Here is a 22,910-nt window from a genome sequence, read left to right on the forward strand (position 1 = left end):
CCCGCCTTCCCCCGCCTTGCCCCGCCGCGCCGCTTGCCTCCCTCACCGCGAGGCACAGCGAGGCACGGCAACGGGAACCAGGAGCACCCCGCGTCAGTCTATCGGCAACCTGCGAACCAGACGTATCGCGGTGCTGCGTGATACAATTATATTATTCTTATTATTACTTGTCAGTGTTGTTTTACGGTTTTGAGTTTTTGACACGCGGGTTTTATACATATAGACGGGTCGCGGTTTTCTACACATTTTCGGGGTATACACGTCGGTTTATAATACATACTCATATACCGTTGTTGAAAACAAACAAATACACATACACGCGCACAGACACAGACACACCGCGGGCGTTCCGTTATTATACACAGGTTATAAATTCGATCGCGGATATAATATATTGTATTACACATACACGCAAGCGAGTTGCTGCACGTAACCCGGGAGGCTTTTCCGGTCACAATCGTACACGCAGCTCTCACGTACACACCTCGACGCATTACAGGTGCAGGCATAAAACTATACGTAATATACGTATACGCGTACATAGAACACTACCGCAGGTGTGTATACCGTACACCGTATATACGCACGTATGTATTATACACAAGTTCAAGTGCCGAGGCACGAGCTCTGAACACTATACATTCTATATCGTTCCTTATATAGTTTCTTCGTATCGATTATTTTAAAATAGACGTGTACGACACACAACCGTCGCCACCACCAACACCTGCTTCGCGACGCCCTGCCGTAGCCTGACAGGTGCACCCGCGTCAGGGTTCCGCTAACGTGTAGTAATAGAGAATACAGAGAAAACAGAGAAAATAGAAGAGAAAACAAGAAACTAAATAGATAAACGAAAAAATTAATCCAAAGCTGCAGTTGGGGGATACGTTGCACGGTTATCATTGTGCAATGGTTCGGTTATAATCGTAAAAAAAATCATCGTCAACGTTGTCGTCGTTTCTTCGAACTTCGTACACGCTCCGGTCTCGCCTCTGACGCGTCGTTGAAACGGAACACACCGCGGAGTGAGAAGAAGAAGAAGAAGAAGGTGGAGGAAGAGGAGTAAGGGGGCGAAGGGAATAATAATCGAACGGACGGTGTGACGCGTATACTAGAGCAATCCCGCGACGAGGAGGCGATCCTGCAGGTAAAGGTGTAGAACGACGTCGACGTCGGGGAGGACGAGGGGGAGGCGGCGGGGGACAAGGTACGCGGTGACGAGGACGAGGACGAGGACGAGGAGGGGAGCTGGACTTGGAGCGAAACAGCTTGGAGGCGCGCGTCGTCTTCGCCGGATCAACCATAACGCCGCCCGCCTTAAAACGTCCGAGGCGGGAACCGGTGGAGTCATCGCCGCCCCCCGCTCGTCCTGTCGCCTCCGCCGCGGACCTCGTTCACTGCATCATGGAAGCGCCGTTGTCTCAGAGCATGGACTCCGTCAACACCGCCACCGGCGAGGACGAGGTTCGTATACTTGCGATAACGCGCGTACGTCGCCGAACGTCTTTTGTTTCTTTCCTCCCCTAATCCTTTCGAGAAATGGCTGGCCGGCGTCGGCTACGGCGCTCGGAACTCCCAGACACACCGGCCGCCCTGGAGTGCAGACGTCGTTGGGCACCTGCACGAGCGTCGCGCGACCACGCTTGTTATTGATTTTTCAACAACACCGTCCGAACTCCCTGCTTCTGGCGTGTCGTCACGTCATGTGGAGGATTACGGTCGACTCAACTCATGCGCCTCTATGCGTGGCTACGAAATTACAGGAGGTTGAGTCGAGGGTAACGTTACTCTAACGACTCGTCTTTGGGAAAATCGTTACTCCGCAGCAGCCTTAGGATTGTATGAAATTCGGCTAGTCGATCACAGCGAAGAAAACATGTTCATGCATATTTTGGCAAGCCAACTCCTCGAAAGTTGTTCTAAAATTGCACAACGATTTACTCCGTGACGTTTCGTTACGTTAACGTTACTAACTTCGACATCGTGCGAAATTCGCGCATGTCGCTTTTTCGAACAACGTGTTTCTCTTTGTTGTTATTCTTATCGGACGCATGTTTACAAAGACGTTCAACGACACGTGCAACTTTCACCTGACACGCGAAAAATTACGGACTTACTCCGTTCTCTATGGCATACAAGATTATCCCTCATGGATTAATCTCTTGTCTGTACATCGATTAGGAATCAAAAGATACGGTAGCTACCTACTATCGGAGCGTAGAATTTGCTTAAAAGACATTGGGGTAAATATCGTTGTTGCATAATTTTATAATGACCTTAAAGGAGTTAGTTGGCTTTTCAAAATATTCGGGTGTTGCGTTTACCATGATTTATTTTATTTCAGACGGTACTAACGGTGCGAAGTAACGATTTTTCCTAAACACGAATCGTTACGGTAACGTTACTAACTTTAAACGCTGTAAAATGTACGCGAGGATATTACGATTCTGCGGCATGACTGCGAGTGTATATATATATACAATATATATATTATATACATATAACGTTTTTGCTGGTACAGGTGAAAAGGTTTTTTTTCACCTCATCTTATAAACCACCGCGAGGCCTTCGGTCGATATATGGTTACCTGTCCATGTTAAATATACTTACGTACATATGTATATATATAACATCGTGAAATCGCCGAAACTATGACTTATACACCGCAGATCGGAACTTTATTAAATATAATATAACGCGCAAGTCTCACACTGATTCCAATGTCCTCTGTGCATGTGTGTCAGGTATAATATACGAAAATCGAAAAAAAGCAAATTTTGTCAGCTGCTGAGGTAATTTGCATTCTTATGGGGGGCTTTGTATTCTGCGGATATACAAACAGGCGCAGCCTAAACATAAATTGACTCAGTTATACCAAAAACAGATCAAACGCACATGCGTAAACGATTGTTCCGCGTTTGCCAGACGGAACGATTATGCTAATTTAATTGCATGTATGCGAACAGGCACGGAGTTTATCGGCGGCAATTCTACCTATTATCGGTAAAATGCACGTACCGGAGGTATACGGAATAAGGTTTTTACCTCAATATCGCTGAATTTTTTCTCGTGCAATTATTTCGTTCAGTTATTTTATCAGTTTTCAACCAAGGAGTGCGAATATCGAGTTAGCCCAAGAAATAATCTAGTTGAAGTTGTTAAAGTTATCGCAACGATTTATGGTGGGTCAAAATTGTTATTTCGCAACTTTGGAATTGTTTGAGATTCGGTAAACCGTAATAAAACGAGACGTACTGATATTTTCAAATCTTAGTTCCTTCGGTCATTGCAAAAGCAAGAAGGTAGAGAATTTTTACTCCAACGTTTCGCTACGATAACGTTACGCGCTTCAATCTCGTAAGAAATAAAAGTACGACGCTCTCAGAAAAATCCAGAGTCGATAGAAGTTCGAGAACAGCATATTTCGAGCATATGTAATGTCCGGCTGGACGGTTGAATGTTGGAAAAAAAAGAGTCAGCGTGTATTCTAAAAGCTGGGGATAAGGCTCGTACAAAGCAAATATGCGTGCACGTACACGGTGTTTGTACAAGTGCACTTTTTGCTTTCGATGTACATTTGTAATTTCAAGTGCCCGCATGTTCCGTATCATCATTACTTGCGTACCTACGCAAATCTACATACTCACACGTACATGCGTGTAATATATGCAGCACGGCAATAAGCCAAAGGGAGATAACACACGACTTTTCTCCTCCTCCTCATTAGCAACAAAATTTTCAACTCATTTAACTGTAAAAACGCGCGATAGCTTTGTGCCCTGATCAAGTAACACCTGCACGTAGGCAGGAAGGCAGGCATAAGGTACGGTAGGTAGACATAAGGTGTGTATATATATATATATATATATACACATATATATATACGTGTTGCAGCCGCCTGCTGGCGAAAGCTTCGCCGACTGTTGCAACGTGTCTTGCTCCTGGATTTTCTCCTCGGCTTGCAAGCATCCAACGCCGCGTGTCACAGCTTTGAGCGGAGCTTAATCGCGATCATTTCTCAACGTTTCAATTGAAACGCGACGGTTCGAGACCGCTGGGAATAAGAAGATATAGTCAAACCTCGTGAATGGACGATTATCAACTTCATTATAATAACGAAACTATGAGTATCCTCGCAGAGATATCGTCGTCACATTACGAACGGCTGATATTATACTGTGCTGTATACGTTATACGTAACGTGTTTATATCGAGACGACGAGGAAGAAAATTTTTACGCTAAACGTGAGAAAAGAACATGAACAAATACCCGAATACAATCGTCGGATGATGAAAAAGAGCTTTGAATGCGCCGGTAATTAGCTTCTCTACGGAGAACGGGTTCTCCGGTATATTGTTTGTTTGTATTCAATGCACGCTTCTGCTTCCTCTTTACCGGTCCTCGAACGAATGTATTATATTTATATATATATATAACACATACGTATACGTTGTACGTGTACAATCTCGAGCAGCTGTCTCTCTCGTCCTATTTACCCTGCCACCCCAAATCATCGTTGCAACGTGCGTGTTTTATCCCCAAAAATTGTAACGAGTTTCGGATGAAAAAGAAAGAAGTTACCATTCGTTCCGTCAAGCGTACATTCTTTCTTTTTGTTTGTTTGTTTATTTTACAGAAATTCGGTAACCTCGATGAAGTGTATTCGATTACCATGCACAACCCTTTGAATCACACATTATTGTGCTTAGTCAACTTTGACAACAAGATGGTATTCTATGGTTTTTGGGGCTGCTATGATTACGCATCTGTAATCTGATTGTTTTGATTTCAAGATGGTGAATCCAATGCGGTGGACGAAAATTTCAAATTTGATCGAATACTGTCAAAAAACTCTGTGCAGGGGTTTTCGGGGTCGCTGATTGGATTCGCCACAAAATATGATTTCAGATTTGTAATCAGCGAAGCCGAAAACCCCTGGACAGATTTTTTTCTTCGGATTCCATGGAATTTTAAATTTTCGTTTGCTACATTTGATCCGTCATCTTGAATTTTTAAAATCCGATTTCAGATTCGTAACCAGCGACCCCAAAAACTCGTATTAATGTAAAACTTGTATAGCTGTAGAGGGGGTAACTTTCTCGGAAATGATTGTTCCTTCAATTTTCACGATTTTTTGCAATCAATTTGTTTCTAACAATAATAACTTACATTATATCGCAATAATTAATCTCGAGTAACGAAAATCTGTATATGAGTATATTATCAGAAACGGAAAAAAATCGCAAAGAAATATATCTTCAAAGTTCTTTAATTTTCCAAAAAATGGATATAAAACAGGGGCTGAGAATACTTAACACTACGACTCAAAGGGATAAATGCGCGGGTATCGCTTTTCCTGAACATGATCAATTGCGTGACGCCATGTTTCGATTTATCGCAATGAATTTTCAAGTTGTGTGCCGTTACTACATAATCCTATTTCACGGATCACTCGTGCTGCAACCTGACCACTGAGTGGCCTGTATATATTTTTTTCTCTTATCCCGTATCTACGATCACCGATATCGAATATCGTGAAGATAAGTTGTTTCTTTTTTTTCTTCTTTAGAATATTGGTTATAAGTATTGAGTTTCTCAATTTGCCTTTCTTCTTTTCTTTTGAACAAGTGTATAAACATTATTCAGAAGAGTACGTATACACACGTTATACTGCGGTCTTGTAATATAATTGTTATGTAGGATTTTTAATAATTTTTGTTGTTCTTTTGTTTTCAAATCCCGTATTTCTCACGAATATTGACGTTATATAAATTCCGTAAAACTCGATTGATTCGGAACAATAGCACTTTGCTGCCGTATTACAATGAGGAGAAGGAAAACGTTTTTTTTTTTTTCAATCTTATCATTAATCGACGTCTCCCCCTTCATTCTACTCTCAGTATATATAATACCTCATGCGAATGTATTACAAAAGCATGGTATTATACTATTAAACCAGCTAATGGGAATGGAATGCTGTTTCATATAAGAACATAACATGAAAATCATTCGATTTGCGAGCAGTTGCACGTGATATATAAATTATAATTCCACATGTTACATATGAAACTTCGTATTACATCACGTGACGAGTGGAGTGCCTGGCTGAAAACCGCCTGTCGCTGTATAATAATTTCCGGTAAACTTCTATAAACCGTTATACATGTATAATAAATAAATCCGTAGGACATATCGCAGATAGACTGCACGTATTACGTATAAACGTGTATTGCGTATACTTTCACCCGATGATAATTCGCGATCGGCGCAGCGCGTATTTCTGCTATTTGCGATAAATCTCTGCTACGCGTGTAACCTTAATTATAAAATATTAATCGACAAGAGGTACGAAACAGGTTGTGTTTGATTGATACTGTAGAAAAGTCCTCGACAGTTTCTCGCCCGAAAATTATAGGAAGAAAGCACCGCTCTGGTACCTGAGAAACGGGGGTTGGCATCTCGGGCTTCATCGCCTGCTTTACAAATGAGACCCCGCGAGCCTAAAAAACAGGGGTTAGACTGGTTAGAGGAACGTTTCTCCCTTCAGGTGTCTGCGTTCCCGGGTCCCGAATCCACGACGACGTCGGGGTTGAGGGAAAAGGAACGGTTTTATAAACGGGGGGGAGTCAAGTTCAACCTTTCGAACTTTATACACTGCGCTCTCTCAATAGGGCCGCAGCAGTAAAAGAGGGGAGGGGATTTTTTAGAAATCGGAGGCCCCCCATTCCTCCTTACATTTGCGCGAGCGTCGCGAATAAGTTGCAAACTCTCTCATTAGGGCCAGATCCCGATTCACGCGCGGATACGTTCTGTACATCGGTTAGAATCCCATATAATTTTATTTTAACCTAGAAAAATACTTCTCCGTCAATATTTTATTAACATAATCGTTTAGTTTTTTTGTTTTAAACATTTTTCAAATATAAATAAAAAGTCAGGAGGGGGGATAGCAGTGGTGTACGAAAGCGGGGGAAAGGCGGTCCTATCGAGGGAATGCACTGTATCGCCTGCAGGCACTTGAAGTACGCAATAGCCTGATCTCCCTTAAATTATACATATAACCCTTCAAGTAAGGTAAAGAGAGAGAGAGAGAGAGAGAGAGAGAGAGAGAGTGATAATTACACAGGTAGAACGTATAAATATATGTATGATACATGTATGCATTAAGGATTGAATGGATTTGAACTAATTTATAACACCATTAAATTTGTTTACTTTAATCAAACGCGTACAAGACACATGTTTATGTATAACGAACATCACTACTTATATAGCGAAAATTCTATCGGTATAGATATAACGATTCGTTTGCTGCAGATACTCGAGAGAGAAAGAGAGAGAGAGATAAAAGGAGATGATATTGCTTTGACAGAGAGAGAGAGAGAGAGAGAGAGAGAAAGAAATAGGGGAATTTCTTTTTTAATTGGATATCAAACAGAGGTATATGTGTAATTTATGTATAATATGGTTATCGCGTTCGTCGCGAAAAGGACTCGAGAACTTTTATACACGAGGAAACCGTGATCCGCTCCTTTTCTCGCGTTAGATCGTTACCGGGGTGTGCAACGGATGATTGGCCCTTCCGGTGTGACTCGGAGGCTTTAAGAGCCGCCGTGGAATGCGGACGAATTACCCGAGAGACCCGGAACGTTCTTTTTCTTCCTTTTTCCTGTTTCTTGCTTCTTCTTTCGGGGGCAAAATTCGTCCAGGCTTGACGTTCGATCTCTTATCCCCGTAACTGTTGCGTTGTGACAACGAATTCTGCTATAATTGCAAGAGTAAAGTAACCGAACAAAGAACTAAACGAGAATAAGAAAAGAAAGCAAACTGATCGTGTGAGAGGGAAGGGATGAGGAAAATCAGAGAATTAGCATCTGCGGCAAACGAATCGTTGCATCTGTACCGATTGAATTTTCTCTGTGTGAGTGATGTTTGTTATACGTGAAAATGTGCCTTGTACGCGTTTGATTAAAATAAACAAATTTAACGGTGTTGTAAATTAGTTCAAACTCATTCAATCCCTGATACGTACGTGCATCGTACATATTATGCGTACGTTGTATCTGTGTATTATACCATATAGTTATGTAACTTTGACGAACAATAGAATAAAACTCTAGCGGCATTATGGCGGAACGGATGTTGTATAACGGTTAGGCAGCCAAGAGGAACGGTGGAAGCAGCAAACCGTAAAGTCAGCGATTGTTTTACCTCTGTGCAGGTTCTGCTTCTGCCTTTTCCACCTCTTCTGTGTTGTAGCGTCCGTTCCTCTGCCTGTCTGGCTGCATCCTTTTATCCATGGATATCTCGATTTATAAAATATATATCGTCGGTAGCTTCTCTCTCCTCCCCTCCCTTCTCCTATCCCACCCTTACCGGGTATATTGTTATGTCAGGGATGTGTTATAGCTGTTATTCGTTAAGAGGATCGCTGTTGCACGGCTCGCGTTTACTTTGAAAAATTGGGAAAATACTATTTACACGCATTTTCAGTCGACGGGAAGTTCCTTTGATCAATGAAGAGAAGATTTGGACGACAAAAGATATATGTCGTTGAAAACTTATGAAAGATCAGATCTGTGAACTTTTTATGCTCATCGATGACACTGTAGGAATTATAAACGATTTATATATATACGTCTGCCATAAGGTCTAAATATTTTACACGTATAATTTAAGAAATTATCGTTCAATCGTGTCGGCAACTCTAACGATAATTGCGAAACTACAACGGTTATTAGAATTTGGTCATTTCTGTACGAGTACTTTGGATACAACTTATAATATCATAAAATTTTTAACACCATCGATAAATAAACTGGTAAAGTAAAATGGGAATGCTTCGAGAAACCTCCGTTTTCATCGCATTGTTCAATATTTTTTTTACAACCATTTTAACGAATGGTTTGCGTTTTGGAAAGCGATCGGAATATGTGCTATTCAATTGGTCAAATAACTATCTATCTAGTTTATACTCTTCTCTTTGTCCGTACCATTCCGGTGTAAACTTAGTTGCTACCACGCGGAGTTGTCTTTCGCATCGTTTCCCTAATTAGTGATTTTCCACATGCGAACATTCGCGTTACTGCAAATTCGGTAGTTGCGAAACATTATAATTATAATCGTGGAAAACGAGAAATCGCTAACATTTCACGTTAATATTCATCGCACCGCACACGCTGACCAAGTTTATAATTGATCGTGTGATAATTGGGGTCGTTGTGTAACATTTTGCCTCTTCGCCCCTCCGCGAATCGTTGAAAGTAATCTATTTACAAGTCACGCGTGTGCTATTTTTTCCCTTTTAAAGCGTGCGTACAACGTATCGCACGTGCTTTTGATTCTTTACCTCCATCCTCCCGACCATCGATCGTTGTAAGCAGTTTCTCAGATTTTCGCTTTTTTAATTTCGCTCCGTTTTTCTCCCCCGTGACGAATAATTGCAGATCGGTTTACGTCGCTGGCAAAAAATGATCATCGCGTTATAAACGAAGCGTAAAAAAGGTGATTTGGTCTACGTTTAATAGGTTATACGAAAGGAAGGTATGGATGTAGCTCTGGACCGGTTGCCAGTGATCTTCTATCCGTTCTCGTATAACGTCGGTGAGAAGTAGAAGTAGAAAACGGGCGAATGAGAGCGCAGCAATGATCTTGAACAAAAAATGGCTCGCCTTTCTTTCGTGGCAGTTTGCTGCCCGCAGCAGCCTCAAGATACCGAGAAACTGTTACTGAAACGTGTCAGGCACAGTGCTCAGAGTCGTCCAGGTTTTACCTAGCCATCTAAAAACCTGCTACAGGATGCTCGGACCCGATTCTCAATTCGTGATTCGGAGTTTCATGGCCTCGGCTGAATCGCCGCGAAAAGTCAGAAAATCCGCGAAAAAGGTCTTCTTCTCTTTTCTATTTTGCAGGTCTTCTTTTTCCCCACAAAATTCATGCACTCTACTATTACCGATTGGAACGTTATTTTCGTTCATTAACAGTTTGTGTCATAGTGGTAAGTATTCTTGCCACGTATTTTATGTCCATTTTTTGTGTATTCAGAGAACTTTGAAAACGTATTTCTTTGCGGTTTTTTGATATTTCTGATTGAATACTGACAGGTTTTCAATACTCGAGAGTAATTATTGCGGTGTAATGTAAATTATTATTGTCAGAGACAAATTGATTGCAAAAATCGTTAAAATTTAAGGAGTAATTCGTTTTCGAAAAAGTTGCCCCTCCACACCTCTACATTTTTTACATAAATTATAAGTTTGTTGGATAGCTGATTACGAATCTGAAATCAGATTCAAAGAATTCAAGATGACGGATCCATTATGGTGGTCGAAATTTCAAATTGGACGAATCCGGAGAAAAAAAACTCTGTCCAGGGGTTTTTGGTTCGCAGATTACGAGTCTGAAATCAGATTTTGAAAATTCTGTATGGCGAATTCAATCAGTGACCCCGAAAATTCCTGCATAGAGTTTTTTTGACCGTATTCGATCAAATTTGAAATTTTTGTCCGCCATATTGTATCCTCGACCTTTAATTTTTGAAATCTGATTTCAGATTGTAATCAGCGTCCCGAAAAACCAGAGAATGTGATCTTGCTGTAACAATCGACTCAGCACAACGATGTGCGACTCAAAGGGTTGAAAAGCTATTTTCCAAAACGTATGATAAACGATATCAGACCGTTTTAATTAAAATCGAAAAAGGTTGTTAGCAAATATTAAAAATATAATCAATATCGCAGCATGTCTCTGAAAAGCCGAAATTTTTACGACTGAACCGAGATTTTTTTGACGCTTACGAATCACGTACAATATGTCTTTTTTTCTTTTGTTATTTCTTTTCCTGGGAGTCGGAGGCGAGGAAGACGAAAAATAAAAAGATATGAGAAAGTCAGAGAGAAATCTGCTTCGCGAAAAATGTAATATCGGTGTAACCAATTTTTCTTCTCACCCCCTGAAGTACAATGGGCAGAAACCCTTATAATGGGTATGCGAAACGTGTAACCCATCCTCACGATTTTCTCCTAGACAGCGAAAGTTCAGGGACATATCCGAAAGACTTGAGATTTATTTTTCTGCGAAAACGATGAAAAAAATTAAGAAATAAGTGAAATGAGAAAAAATTTTACGAATCGACGGTATTCCTGGAATATTGAAATGCTATCGTATCATTTCCGAAGAAAATTATATTCTGCATATAATTATTTTATCCGCACAGTATGTCGCGGAGTTTCTTTCTTTCTTGTTATACTTTTAAATTTTGCTCCCTTTGCGCTTGTATTCCTTCACTTTTTCCCGCTAGAATAATTATTGCCGCAGTGTTTATTCGTATTAGGTATATTATTATTACTATTATTATTATTATTATTCTTATATACTCTGCAGTTTGCAGTTTGCAGTCAGCACTCAGTTAGTCGTGTGTGCGATTAACGTTATATAACGTAGTTTTAAAACGTATACATCAAGTTTGTAATAACCCTAACTGACACGTACGTTACACATACGTACCTTGTATTCCTATCCTCGCGTATAAACGATCATCGTCACGAGAGCTGTTGCACATAGCGTGTATGTATGTACATCATATGCATATAAATCTACGCATATAGAAACACACATGCATAATGTGTATTTGTGTATATGCGTGTTTCACCCACGCGCGAACTTGTCAGAGAAAAGTATGTATTATAAAGCCGCCATGCCGCTGCAGGACGGCAGAGTTGCGTCATAGAAGAGTCACTTAATTTCTCTAATTGTTCGAGCGTTGGGTCAGATTAAATTATACATACGACATCTTGACCGATAAATTTATTATTATACCTACTGGAATTTCTAACCAATTCCTTACATCGCCTCGTTTAACAAAAGAAACAGCTGCGACAGCTATTTGTACAGAAAATTCTCGATTGCCGATCGAATTCTGATTGCGAGTCGATAGAAAATAAGGGAGAAATTCATTGCGGGTAAAAATAGTAATAGAAATTCACTCTTATACGAAAATCGTCTATTTTTTCGCACTACAATTTGCCCGAGTAGAATTTACCGTGTTATATAGACCGTAGAAAAAGAAAAGGACACGGATATATTATGTACTAATTTTTAAAACCAAAAATCGCGATCCTGGACTGCAGATTATGTGCAGCAAGTTGGGCCGAACGTTTTCTGTCTCCTTCTTTCTTTTCTAGGTATATTTTTTTCTTTCGTTACTCTCCCCCTTTCCATCTTTCTTTCAGTCAGTCCATGAATAAATTACCACACATATCCTTGTACGCATGTATGTACGTATGCATACCTAGGTGTATACGCATAGAGAAAGCACGGCATTTCCAACGGGCAGACTTTCCGTCGCCGCCGCAACTTTATTATACATGCCCTAGGTACACGGATGTAATATTATACCTAGAGGTATCGCTGCCGTTTAAGCATGTAGACTGCATGCATACGTGTGTATTTTATACCTATTCCGCGCCTCGGCTAGGCCAGTGCCTATCAATAATAAAAGCGTGCGAGGTCAAAGCAATTTTAATGTACGCCATGTGTTTCGTCCTCGCATACATTTGCGTGTTTCTCCTCCGTATCTGTCGCCCTTGTGAATTGGATGGATATTGTTTCGTTAAAAATTGTTGCTTTTTATTCGTTTTATTTTACGAAATGATACCAAATTTTTATTATATTCCCGGGCCAAGAAAATTGTCCCTTTAAAAATACTTAAACGTCAAATATTCGAATTATTAACTATCAATTTATAATTGTCACTTCGTTTTCAAAACGTTGAAAAATAATTTACATCTAGTGGATATGTTAGTATTTAATATAACTAGTTTTTGCTCCAAGATCCTATTTGGGCTCATTTTATTTGAAATAATATTTTTTACAAATTTATTACATCGCCCAGGAATGTTGGATAATTTAATATCTAACGACACTGACGGGAGAAAAAAGAGAACAAAAGAAGAGAAGTGAATGTAATTACTGTGCGCTGGACGGGAGTTGACAATAATATCGAGCCGAATGAACTTTTTTTTTCTAAACTTGTTCAAACGATTATCAAGACTTTTATTCAGAAAACCTTTATTTGCCTGCAATTATCTTTATATGCAGCCTAGAATTATTGCAATTTCTTCAGAACTTTTCCAGACAGCGTTTTTTAATGTTGGCACAATGCGACATAAAAAATATGGATTAAATCCCAGATTGTAGAAATTAGACGTTAGTCCAGTTGGCACGGAATTTATAATGCCCTTTAGTTCATGATACTTATCGTATACATTCATCCGTACGAGTAAGATGAAAAAGCACTGATTATAAGAGGGGTGAACATTATATCTATATAACACTGGTCGATAAAAAAGAAAGGATTTTTTTTTGTGTTTATATTTATATAAATTTTGATTCTATCCGTCGAATAATAACCAAAATCTTCATTTATTACTCGACGTAGAGAATCAAAATTTATTAATTCAAATATAAATTGAAAAAGAAAAAAAAATGTTTTTCTATCGTTTAATTGTTGTTTATAATAAATGTCTGAGAAAATAGGTAATTTTTCTTGAAAAAATTTTTTCTTTTATTTGTTCCGCAGAAGAAATGAAAATTTTACATCTAGAAACCAGACCTCAAGATTCTGTGATAAACGGTGTATTTTGTATAATAATTCATAAACGAGAAGTATTTTGCTGATTGAACAGAAATTTCTGTTAATTTTATACATCATACTGAATGTATAATGTATACATATGTATACCTTATATGCTATAAATCTTTCGTGAGAAAATCCATGTGGAATCACTCGGGCGCCGCTGCTGCTCCCTCTTCACCAGATTTGAACGAATTTTTTACCTGTCGGATTGTTCACGATTGAATATAATTTTCACTTCTCCATTTTTTTTTCTTCATAGCGCGAAGCTTACGAAGGTAAAAAAATATATACAGATTGCTTTTCACTATGCGGGTTTTTTTTTCTTTTCTTTTTGAGAGAGAGAAAGGAATATAATACAGTTTTTCGCGATTCGATTTAATTTCCCTTTTATTATTCTACCTTTCGAAATTATGCTGTTCTAAATATTCTATAATATACATTTAGTGCGCGTGTATAAATAATACATATAATATCATATTGATAAGTTTCGCATTGATGCTGAGTTTTTGTTTTGAGTCGGTATTCATCACGATTTTACCTACTTCCACACTGAGAAAAATTTCATTTGTTACAGTAACTAGAGAAGATTAGTAAAGCAGGTATCGTTAAAAAAACTGTTTGAATATTGTTGGAATTTTGAAAAACGTGGTACGCGTAACCATTTTGCGCTATTGTCGATCCTTTTTTGGTAATTGCAACGCAAAATCAGTTTGTTCGGTTTACTCTACTTTTTTAGTTAAACAAGGCTTGAACATCAATTTATTGTTGCACAAGCATTCAATTTTTGCAACAGTTACAAGAAAATATAACAACAGTGATCGTAATGAGAAAGAATAGTAACAGATACTAGAATTTCCGGTAACAGCTAGAAAAATAATTTTCATTTTGTACCTAGAACTGTATTTTTTGATTGTGGTAAAAACTGAAAATAGTTAAGGACTGAGCGGTAACCGGAACTAAAAATATCTCTCAGTGCAATTTATTTTTTGTACGGTTTAGCGTATACGCAAAAACGAAAAGGACGGAAATTTGTATATTTTTATTGTATGAAAACAGTAAAATTGATTACAAAAAATGCTGCTTAATTAAATTGTCGTAATAACGACCAATGAAAATAATCGTTTACCGGAGAACGATGCTTTCGTGATTTGTACATAATTTGAGTAGAAGATGTTATATGGTTTCCGTATGAACTTCTCAACAGCTGCAGCCGCACTACAGAATTAACTTAATTACGATTTAAGTATGTTGCTTAGACAAGGAATCGATGCTTCTAATTAATTTTATTACGAAATAGTCGGCACACATTGAGTATTTATAACATCGCTTCGCCTAATTTCAAACTGCGAAGATCTATTCAGAAATACAGAAATATCGAATACTGGAATCCAAAACAGAGGTTTATATATAATATATATATAGATATATCGATGCTTGATATCAGATCGTTTTGAAATTACCGGTCAAAATCTCATATAAATTCATTCGATTTTTATTCGAACTTTATTCGAATTTCATTTAGATTCCAACTTTATTTAAAATCTACAAATATTTATAAATAAATATTCACCAACGAAACCAACTTATAAGTTATATTTATATACAATGATTTTGTGAACTATAAACAATAACGATGCTGAAGTTAGTAAATTTAATGTATCGAAATGCTGGAACAAAAATTACTGTCTAGCACCTTCAGATAATCCGAAGAAGTTGAATTGACAAAATCTTATTGCGAGTTTGTCGATGCTATTTTAACGGTTCACTGAATTTCAAGTAATCCTTCAGTTGCAAAATAACGACTTTTTCCAAAGATGCATCATTACATTATAACCGTAACAAACTTCAGCCTGATAAACAATTGAATTACCATGTCGAGTTTCGAGTTTTTTACAGTCGGATTTCGTACCCTTTGTATATACACACACCCACACACCCACGTTATATACACATACATATTATGTAGAGGTGTATATAACGCCGCGTGTCAAAAGACCGTTTCAATTTTCGTGCCCGGTATATTATACGTGTGTGTATACCTATGCATGTATACACGTATACAACACGTCTGATATTATTGATCGACGTCACGAAGCGGGGAGGGTCGAGTAGTCGAGTCGAGTCGAGTCGAGTTGACTCGTATCGAGTTTCGTTGGAAATTTCATGTTTTACGAACACGTGATAATATGGAATATGAATTTTGAAATAGGTACGGATTTTGCGGAGTCGAGCACAGGGATCCGCTTTCTTTCATTCTTTCCGTTGAGCTTTCGTTGTACCCTCGCAGATGATCCCAGTCGACCTGACCTACTCCTCCTCCTCACCCTCCTCACCCTCCTCGCCCTCCTCGCTGCACCCCCAGAGATTCATTTCCGCGAGCCGGGGCCTTCTAACGACGCGTCAACCCCTCTGCTCGACGTTTCGCTAATTTTTCAGGAAAAACGCGCGGGGTTCCGCTTTAAAGACGTGTAGGTATATCCGTAAGCGTACAGTCCGGCCAAAGAATTAATTATATCTCTGTTAAAAAATCGTTACTTATACACTCCGGGTTTAGAGGGTGAAACTTGACCGTCCCATGCATCGGCGAAAATCCCGTCTTATGCACGTTTGAACGGATTTTCTTTTTTTAAACGCTAATTTTATCCCCGCCGACGATAATTGAGTTTTTATTCGTTTGGTACGCGGAACAAATTTTTATACAATTCGTTCCATCTTTATCGATGTTTGATTCATTTTTTACTCGTACAATTCATAACGTGTTTGTAATAAGATTTGTGTTTTGTCATTTTATAAAGTATCTCATAAATTACGTCGCAAATAATTTTATTGTGTAAATCAATGTGCTTAGCGTTAAAAAGATGATCGCGGTATATTTTCGAAGCTGCAAAAGTTGGAGATCTGAAGCTTGCAGGATTTTTTAATTTTACTACAGGATATCCAGATTGCAGAAAAATCGAAATTTTCACCCCGGATAGTTTGTCGATAATTTTTGAACTTGCTCGTACAACATAACAGATATTCGTAATATACTCTTTCATTAACGGGGGACACGAGAAAGCTTTTCTCTTCCATTTGTCATCTCAATTATCGTCGTCGGTCAACATTTCGCTTAGAATTTAATTCTAACAATTATTTCTCATACCGAAACATCCATCATCTATCGTTTTTGCATAATCCGAAAGCGACTGGAGAGGATAGAAGAGCCGAGCTGAGATTTGCTTCGCTTCGCTTTGGTCGTTTAACGAGTCACTCGTGTACGTTGTACCTACGGGCACAAAATAGAACCACAAAGCAAACGCCGCGTTTTTCGTTTTTCATTCATTCGGGGTGGTTGCTGCTGCACCGTTTTGCGATTAGCCGGAGGAGGTTCGTTTCCGGAAATGCGACAAATTCCGCTCCGCTAAACCGAATAACGATGTGCAAAACTTGCGTCGTGAATTATAAACTTGGACGCCGGGTCGAAGCTCGGTTTTATACACGACGTATGAATGTCTTCGCATAATTACAAAGGAAGTGCAGGAAATACGCGCGGCGATTGATGAGGAATTTAAGAAAAATTGCAGCCAGTCGGTAATTAATCGGTTGTCTAATCTAAGTTTTCTTTTCTTTCAATTTTTCCGTCACTGGAAAAAATACTACAATTTGATCTCTGAAGGAAGAGGCGCAGAATACAATTATAATTATACACTAAATAGTTACTAATTGCATCACGTTTGCTTATAATATCAGTAATACTTAAACCGTTATTATAACGCTACCCGTTTTACTGGTAAGAATTATTTTTCAGTAACTGTAACAAATGTTTCTCAGTGCAAACTTGTCATTTATTTTTATCGAATAAAAAAATTATCAATTCATTTTAAATGAGAAAAATTGTCAACTTTTTGCAATAGTTTGCACAGCACAAGGGCTGGAACGCTTTCAATATCATTCAACACATGTAATAAACGAAAACTAGATTTATTGTATTGTAAGTTATATAAAAATGAAAAGCTGACGATAATTTTACTGCTTTTACTCTTGACGGCGCGGGTATAACGAGAATCCCCGGCACTCGGATATAAATTATTCTTTAAAAACGGTTTTAAACTGCTCCGAAAAATTCGTTGGTGATAATAACGCAGGTGTCCGTGTCCGAGGAAACTGAGGCGCAATTTACGCATGATGTATGCTATGTATATTAAACGAGAAGCGTGGTATTTATTACTCGATTAGGAAGACCAAAGCGAACCTTTTCAACTCTCTGTAATGATCCGTATAACGACGAAACGATCCCGGTATAATCGTTCGAAATGAGAAAAATCTAAACTATGCTTCGAAGCGAATATCAGGGCGTGCCCCTCGAAAACATTTAAGTGCCCCGTTTGGGTTAGGATGCCCTACCTTAACTTCCCGCTTGTATCAAACGTACTTTATTTGAATTCACCTCACGGCGAATTCATTCTAAATCATATATTCTCATTCTAAATACTTTTCGCTCCTACTTAACGTACGATAATTTGAGATTAATAAGAAGAGCGTTTTTTATCTGTGGTACACGAGCAATTCAGGATCGGTCATAAAAACTGAGTCCGAAGTATAAATCATTAGCATGGAAATCTTGATTATAATTTGCAGCGATATAGAGAAAAACAACGCGGAATTTGTGCAGGTGATAAAATGAGAGTGTAATAATATAAAATCACTTACAGAAACCCGTAAGAAAGGCGCTCATGCGAATCGCTCCATCGACTTTATATAATGGTTTACTACACATAACCACAAGTGCATGTTTGTTCTGCGCCGATGTGGAATTCCGAGTTTTTACCGTCAGACCTGCAGTTAAACGTGGTTCAATTTATACATTTATCACCCTCCAGATTGCGTAGTTGAAATGATTTTCGTTGCTGTATAAATCAATTATCTTTCTTCGAGTTTCAAATTGCCTTACCTGTAACGTATATCCTTAATAATAATTGTTATTGTAATAATGATAATAATAGTTACTCGTAAATCATTTTTATATAGAAATTTGTCTTGCAGTTATTTGTCGGGGTTACGCCTTTGGGAAATCTTTAATCAAAGTAAAAGTTTCTGCTATAGCTTTTGTGGTATATGAACGTCTGCATACCTATAGTGTATACACATGTATATAATGTATATACCTGTATACCTATGGTCTCGTTTTTACGGCAAGTTTTTTTTGTCCCCCTCCCCAAATCTTCGTTTCCTTTTTGTCCTTATCCTCTTTTTCGCGGCAGTGGGATGACGAAACTTTTCGTTAATCGAAGTCAACGGGATTTACGCGCTAGATCACAATAATTCCTTCAGAGAAAAATAGAAAGGCAATCAACTCTATCGAGCAGTGATCGACTTGTGTACTGTATACCAAATGATAGAGTACAAACGATCTTCTCCGGAGAAAGAATAAAACTTTGCTGAGTTATAAGTAAGACAAAAAAGGAGGAAAACAAGAAATCACAGGTTCTGTCAATTTTGCAAACTCATAATTGGCAAGGATGATTAATCTTTCGTAGCTGTTAATAATAATTAATTCAATATTGCCGTTGTTCGACATTTCACCTTATCGTATTACAGGCTCTACGTATGTAATGTTACGCTGCACAAGCGCGGAATATGTGCCGAAGTTAAACTTACGACAAGTACTATTATATAAGCTGATGTGCAGTTCTGGTTAAATTCCAAGTACCATGCAGCAGAAGCGCGCTGTATCGTATACCAAGAGCCCTGCAGCATTTTCCGCGGTTCGTGTGCATCGTGCCCGCGTGTTCAGCGAACCTCTGATTCATGAATTTCCAAGAGCGTGTATCTATCTTTCATCTTCATGCGCCCTCTTCTTCCGCGGCTCTACGTTCGCGCTTTTTCATCTTGCTGTTTTACTTGTTTGTTATTTTTTTTTTATTTTTTTTTTTTTCGCAGCGTAATTTTACGCTACCTCGGCAACGGTGCCCGATATTCTCGTTTCCATGACGTATTATACCTACGTATAGGTATGCATACATAGAGTGATTATCTAACGGCCGAGTGGTACGTCGTCTGCTAGAAAGTAATGCGCGTGCGCTAAAATTCGAATGCAGTTGTTTGTCAGGGCGACCAACAGTCATAAATTTAGACGATGGATCGCCGCAATGTATTTAGGTAATCTCAAATATTTTTACAGCGGTCGGCGTTGCACGCAACTGTCAACGAAAAATGTTGAAATTTGCGAGCTTACGTTTGTGATGATTGGCTGCTCTGACAAACAACTGTTCTCCGATTTTAGCGCATGCGCATTACATTGTAGCAAATGACCGACTGTTCGGTCGTTAGGTAATCACTGTACATATATATGTATATATCATTTTGTGTATTATGTAGGCGTATAAAAATTATCTCGCGACAGTCACTTTGCATCGGGATTATTAATGTTCCTTACTTTTTTTTTTAAATCTACACGTCCTGCAACAAGTTCGATCCGTTTATCAATTATCGGAGACTCGAGTCAGCGTAATTTCGAACGTGGGAATCTCACAATCCGCGAAGTTGTGTTTAATTGTCAGCTCAATTCGTTGCAGGGCGTGAATAAGATCAAGAGCAGTGAGGAAAATAAGGAAAAATGAAACAACTAAAAAAAGACAAAAATTAAGGAAAAAAACTGGGACGACATTTTTTCGCCGATAGACGATCCGATCCGTGAGAGACGACCGGATTTCAACGGGCGTTACGGCCGGACGTGACTCTGTCGAACCGTGAACAACGAGACAGTACCTTATACGTCTAAAAGGAAACCAGCAGATGGATGATGCAGCGACAGGGAGTGGGCAAATTGATTGTCCGTGAACAATCGGTACTTTTGTCATGAGCGGTGCCGCGTATATATTGCAGCGTTGTAAATTTGTTATTGCGTCGAGGCGTGATGACTTGTAATACAGGTATCTACATTTAGTACCAACGGAATTACGAGTACAGTGAGTTTTTTTATCTGCAGAACGATGCGTGCGCCTTATTCGAGCAACCGGGGTTACAGCTTTCGTTTCACTTTTGAGTACCGTATACCGCCACGACCATCTAAACGTTGTCGGAATAAATGATATTCAAAGTTTTCATAAAAAAAAAAAAATGGCTGCGTTCCGAAGTTAGCTGGAAGCACTAAAAACTCCCTAGGATAGAGGTGGCGCTGCAGGTTTCTCAGTGTTGCCAACGTAACTGTCTAGTGTAAAAAATTAGCCCTCTCAGATTCATTGTCCCCAAGTGTACATAATCGGCGGGACAACACAAGATATACGTTACTTCCACTACAGCTCGTTACTAGGGAAAAACGAAAAACGCAATTTGAGGCGGGAATCCACTTTTTAAAAAGAGTTACTCAGTGAACACGAATAAGTATATCATTCGTAGTAAACCTTAAATATAGAATAATTCGAAGACACAAGAAAAATTCAAGGATATTTCCAGGACTACTGGACACCATGTGTATATATTACAACATATAAGTGTGTTCCATATTTCTTGACTATTTCCCAGCGCTGAACATCGTCTCACCTAACATTATATATAGGTATATATTATATATGTATCCGAATTTTCGATAATCCGAACTAGTTCCGGTCCCAATTGGTTCGGATAATCGAGATTCTACTGTACAATACTAGATGAACGGTAAAACGCAGGTAGGAAAATTTACCAATCGATCAAGCTAGGCGTTACTCCGGGAACTCTTGTATTACAGTCCCTCCTTAATTACGCCGGTGAAGTTGAATCGATATTGAATATAGAAAGGAAACGATCCTCCTTCTCCGCTCCTGAACAGCGTACATTAATTATCTCAATGAGGAATGGTTTTGAATTCAAACTCGAGTTTCTCATTTTGATATTACTTCGCGTTTTTCAATTCCCTTCTCTTCCTGCTTCTCCTCCTCGTCGAATGAAACTCGAATACATACACACATACACACATGTACTGCTGAAACTCTCTCGACCCTTGTATTATACCTGTACGTATTTATACACATAGTTGAATCCTCTCCGAGCGGTGTTTCTGCTCGCGATAATTTTGCGGAGAGAGATCTGAATCGGTGGGAAAATCATGGGGTCGGTTCGAGGGGCTATTAATGGATTAAAACTCGGCGAAATAATGACGAAATTGAGGTTCGGTTCACCGGGAATCGCGCACTCGGGACTCTTGAATTTTTGACATTATAGGTACATAGTTTTCCTTTCCGAGCCGGCGAGCCGATGCTAATTCAATATCGCTCCTGCTCTCCACCCTTTAATTTTTCATAATATTGTTTGAAAGGGGGTTCGATTACATAGGCAATTAGTCGCCTACCACTTCAATGCTCGCCTGTATTAATTCAATGATCCAAATTGTCCTGTTTCAGGTGCGAACTCTATTCGTCAGCGGCCTGCCAATGGATGCGAAACCGCGAGAGCTTTACCTCCTCTTCAGAGCGTACGAGGTACGTAAATAAAGACTGACTTTTGCAATAGACAGAGACGTATGATCAATTTTTAACCACGAGACGGCCGAGTGATCGATACTGTAATAGAAACGCGGCGAATGCTTGATAATTTAGTCATTTTTTTTTTTTTTTTATCAACAATCGTACTCGTATATACGATTTAAATTATTCCCACAGAACTCGGCAAAGCTCGGTTGGATTTCGCGACATGCTTCACGCCGCTCAGAAATCGATACGAACTATGGTTAATATTTAAAATCTAGGCCAGATCACTTATTACCGATTAGATCCACCGACTGCAGAATTTTATTATTATACGAGTTTCGTATGACCTATTAAGTAACTGAGATTATCAGGAAACGGTATTATAATTGAAGATGAAAATGAAAAAAGCCTGTAAGTGTCATTTCTTTCAACGAAAAAATTCCACGGATGAATTCAAGCGACAACTAACTATGCAAACAAAAAAAAAAAAAAACAGTTTTACTCCGTTTTTTTTTTTGTTTTGTTTTTCAATATCTGATTACAGGCTTTTACATCCTTTTTTAATTCTCGTTCTCAATTATCAATCAACTTTGGCTAATCAAGAGATATTGTATAAATGGTCAGCTATTATTGGTTATTTGCATTTTTTCGTATGGGTTGTCTGTTATTTTAAAAATTATGGAATGATTAATAAATGGTAAACATTTTTGTTTTCAATTCAAATCTCCTTGACCCCAAACAACAAGAACTATGAAAAATCGTTTCGCAAAGTTGAAAAGTGGTCGTCGGCTCTCTGAAATCAAATTTTTCCCTCAATTTTCTAACGTAGTACGCCATTCGATTC

At 38.8% G+C, this 22,910-nt stretch overlaps 1 protein-coding gene across 5 annotated transcripts in view; it reads left to right on the plus strand.

The window, feature by feature from the left end:
- Positions 1-108: 108 nt before the first annotated feature.
- The window catches only part of LOC124221520 (protein couch potato), a 41,642-nt gene continuing 18,840 nt past the window's right edge, over positions 109-22,910 (plus strand). For 4 of the 5 annotated variants that reach the window (XM_046631624.2, XM_046631630.2, XM_046631629.2 and 1 more), the window contains exons 1-2: positions 109-1,467; positions 22,001-22,078. In XM_046631624.2, the coding sequence (XP_046487580.1) occupies positions 1,408-1,467; positions 22,001-22,078 (138 nt within the window). In that variant the 5' untranslated portion in view covers positions 109-1,407. The remainder of the gene's footprint in view (positions 1,468-22,000; positions 22,079-22,910) is intronic. The other variant, XM_046631625.2, reaches the window with a different exon arrangement.

This window comes from Neodiprion pinetum, chromosome 6 (assembly GCF_021155775.2).
Source record: "Neodiprion pinetum isolate iyNeoPine1 chromosome 6, iyNeoPine1.2, whole genome shotgun sequence".
Classification (NCBI taxonomy): Eukaryota; Metazoa; Arthropoda; class Insecta; order Hymenoptera; family Diprionidae; genus Neodiprion; species Neodiprion pinetum.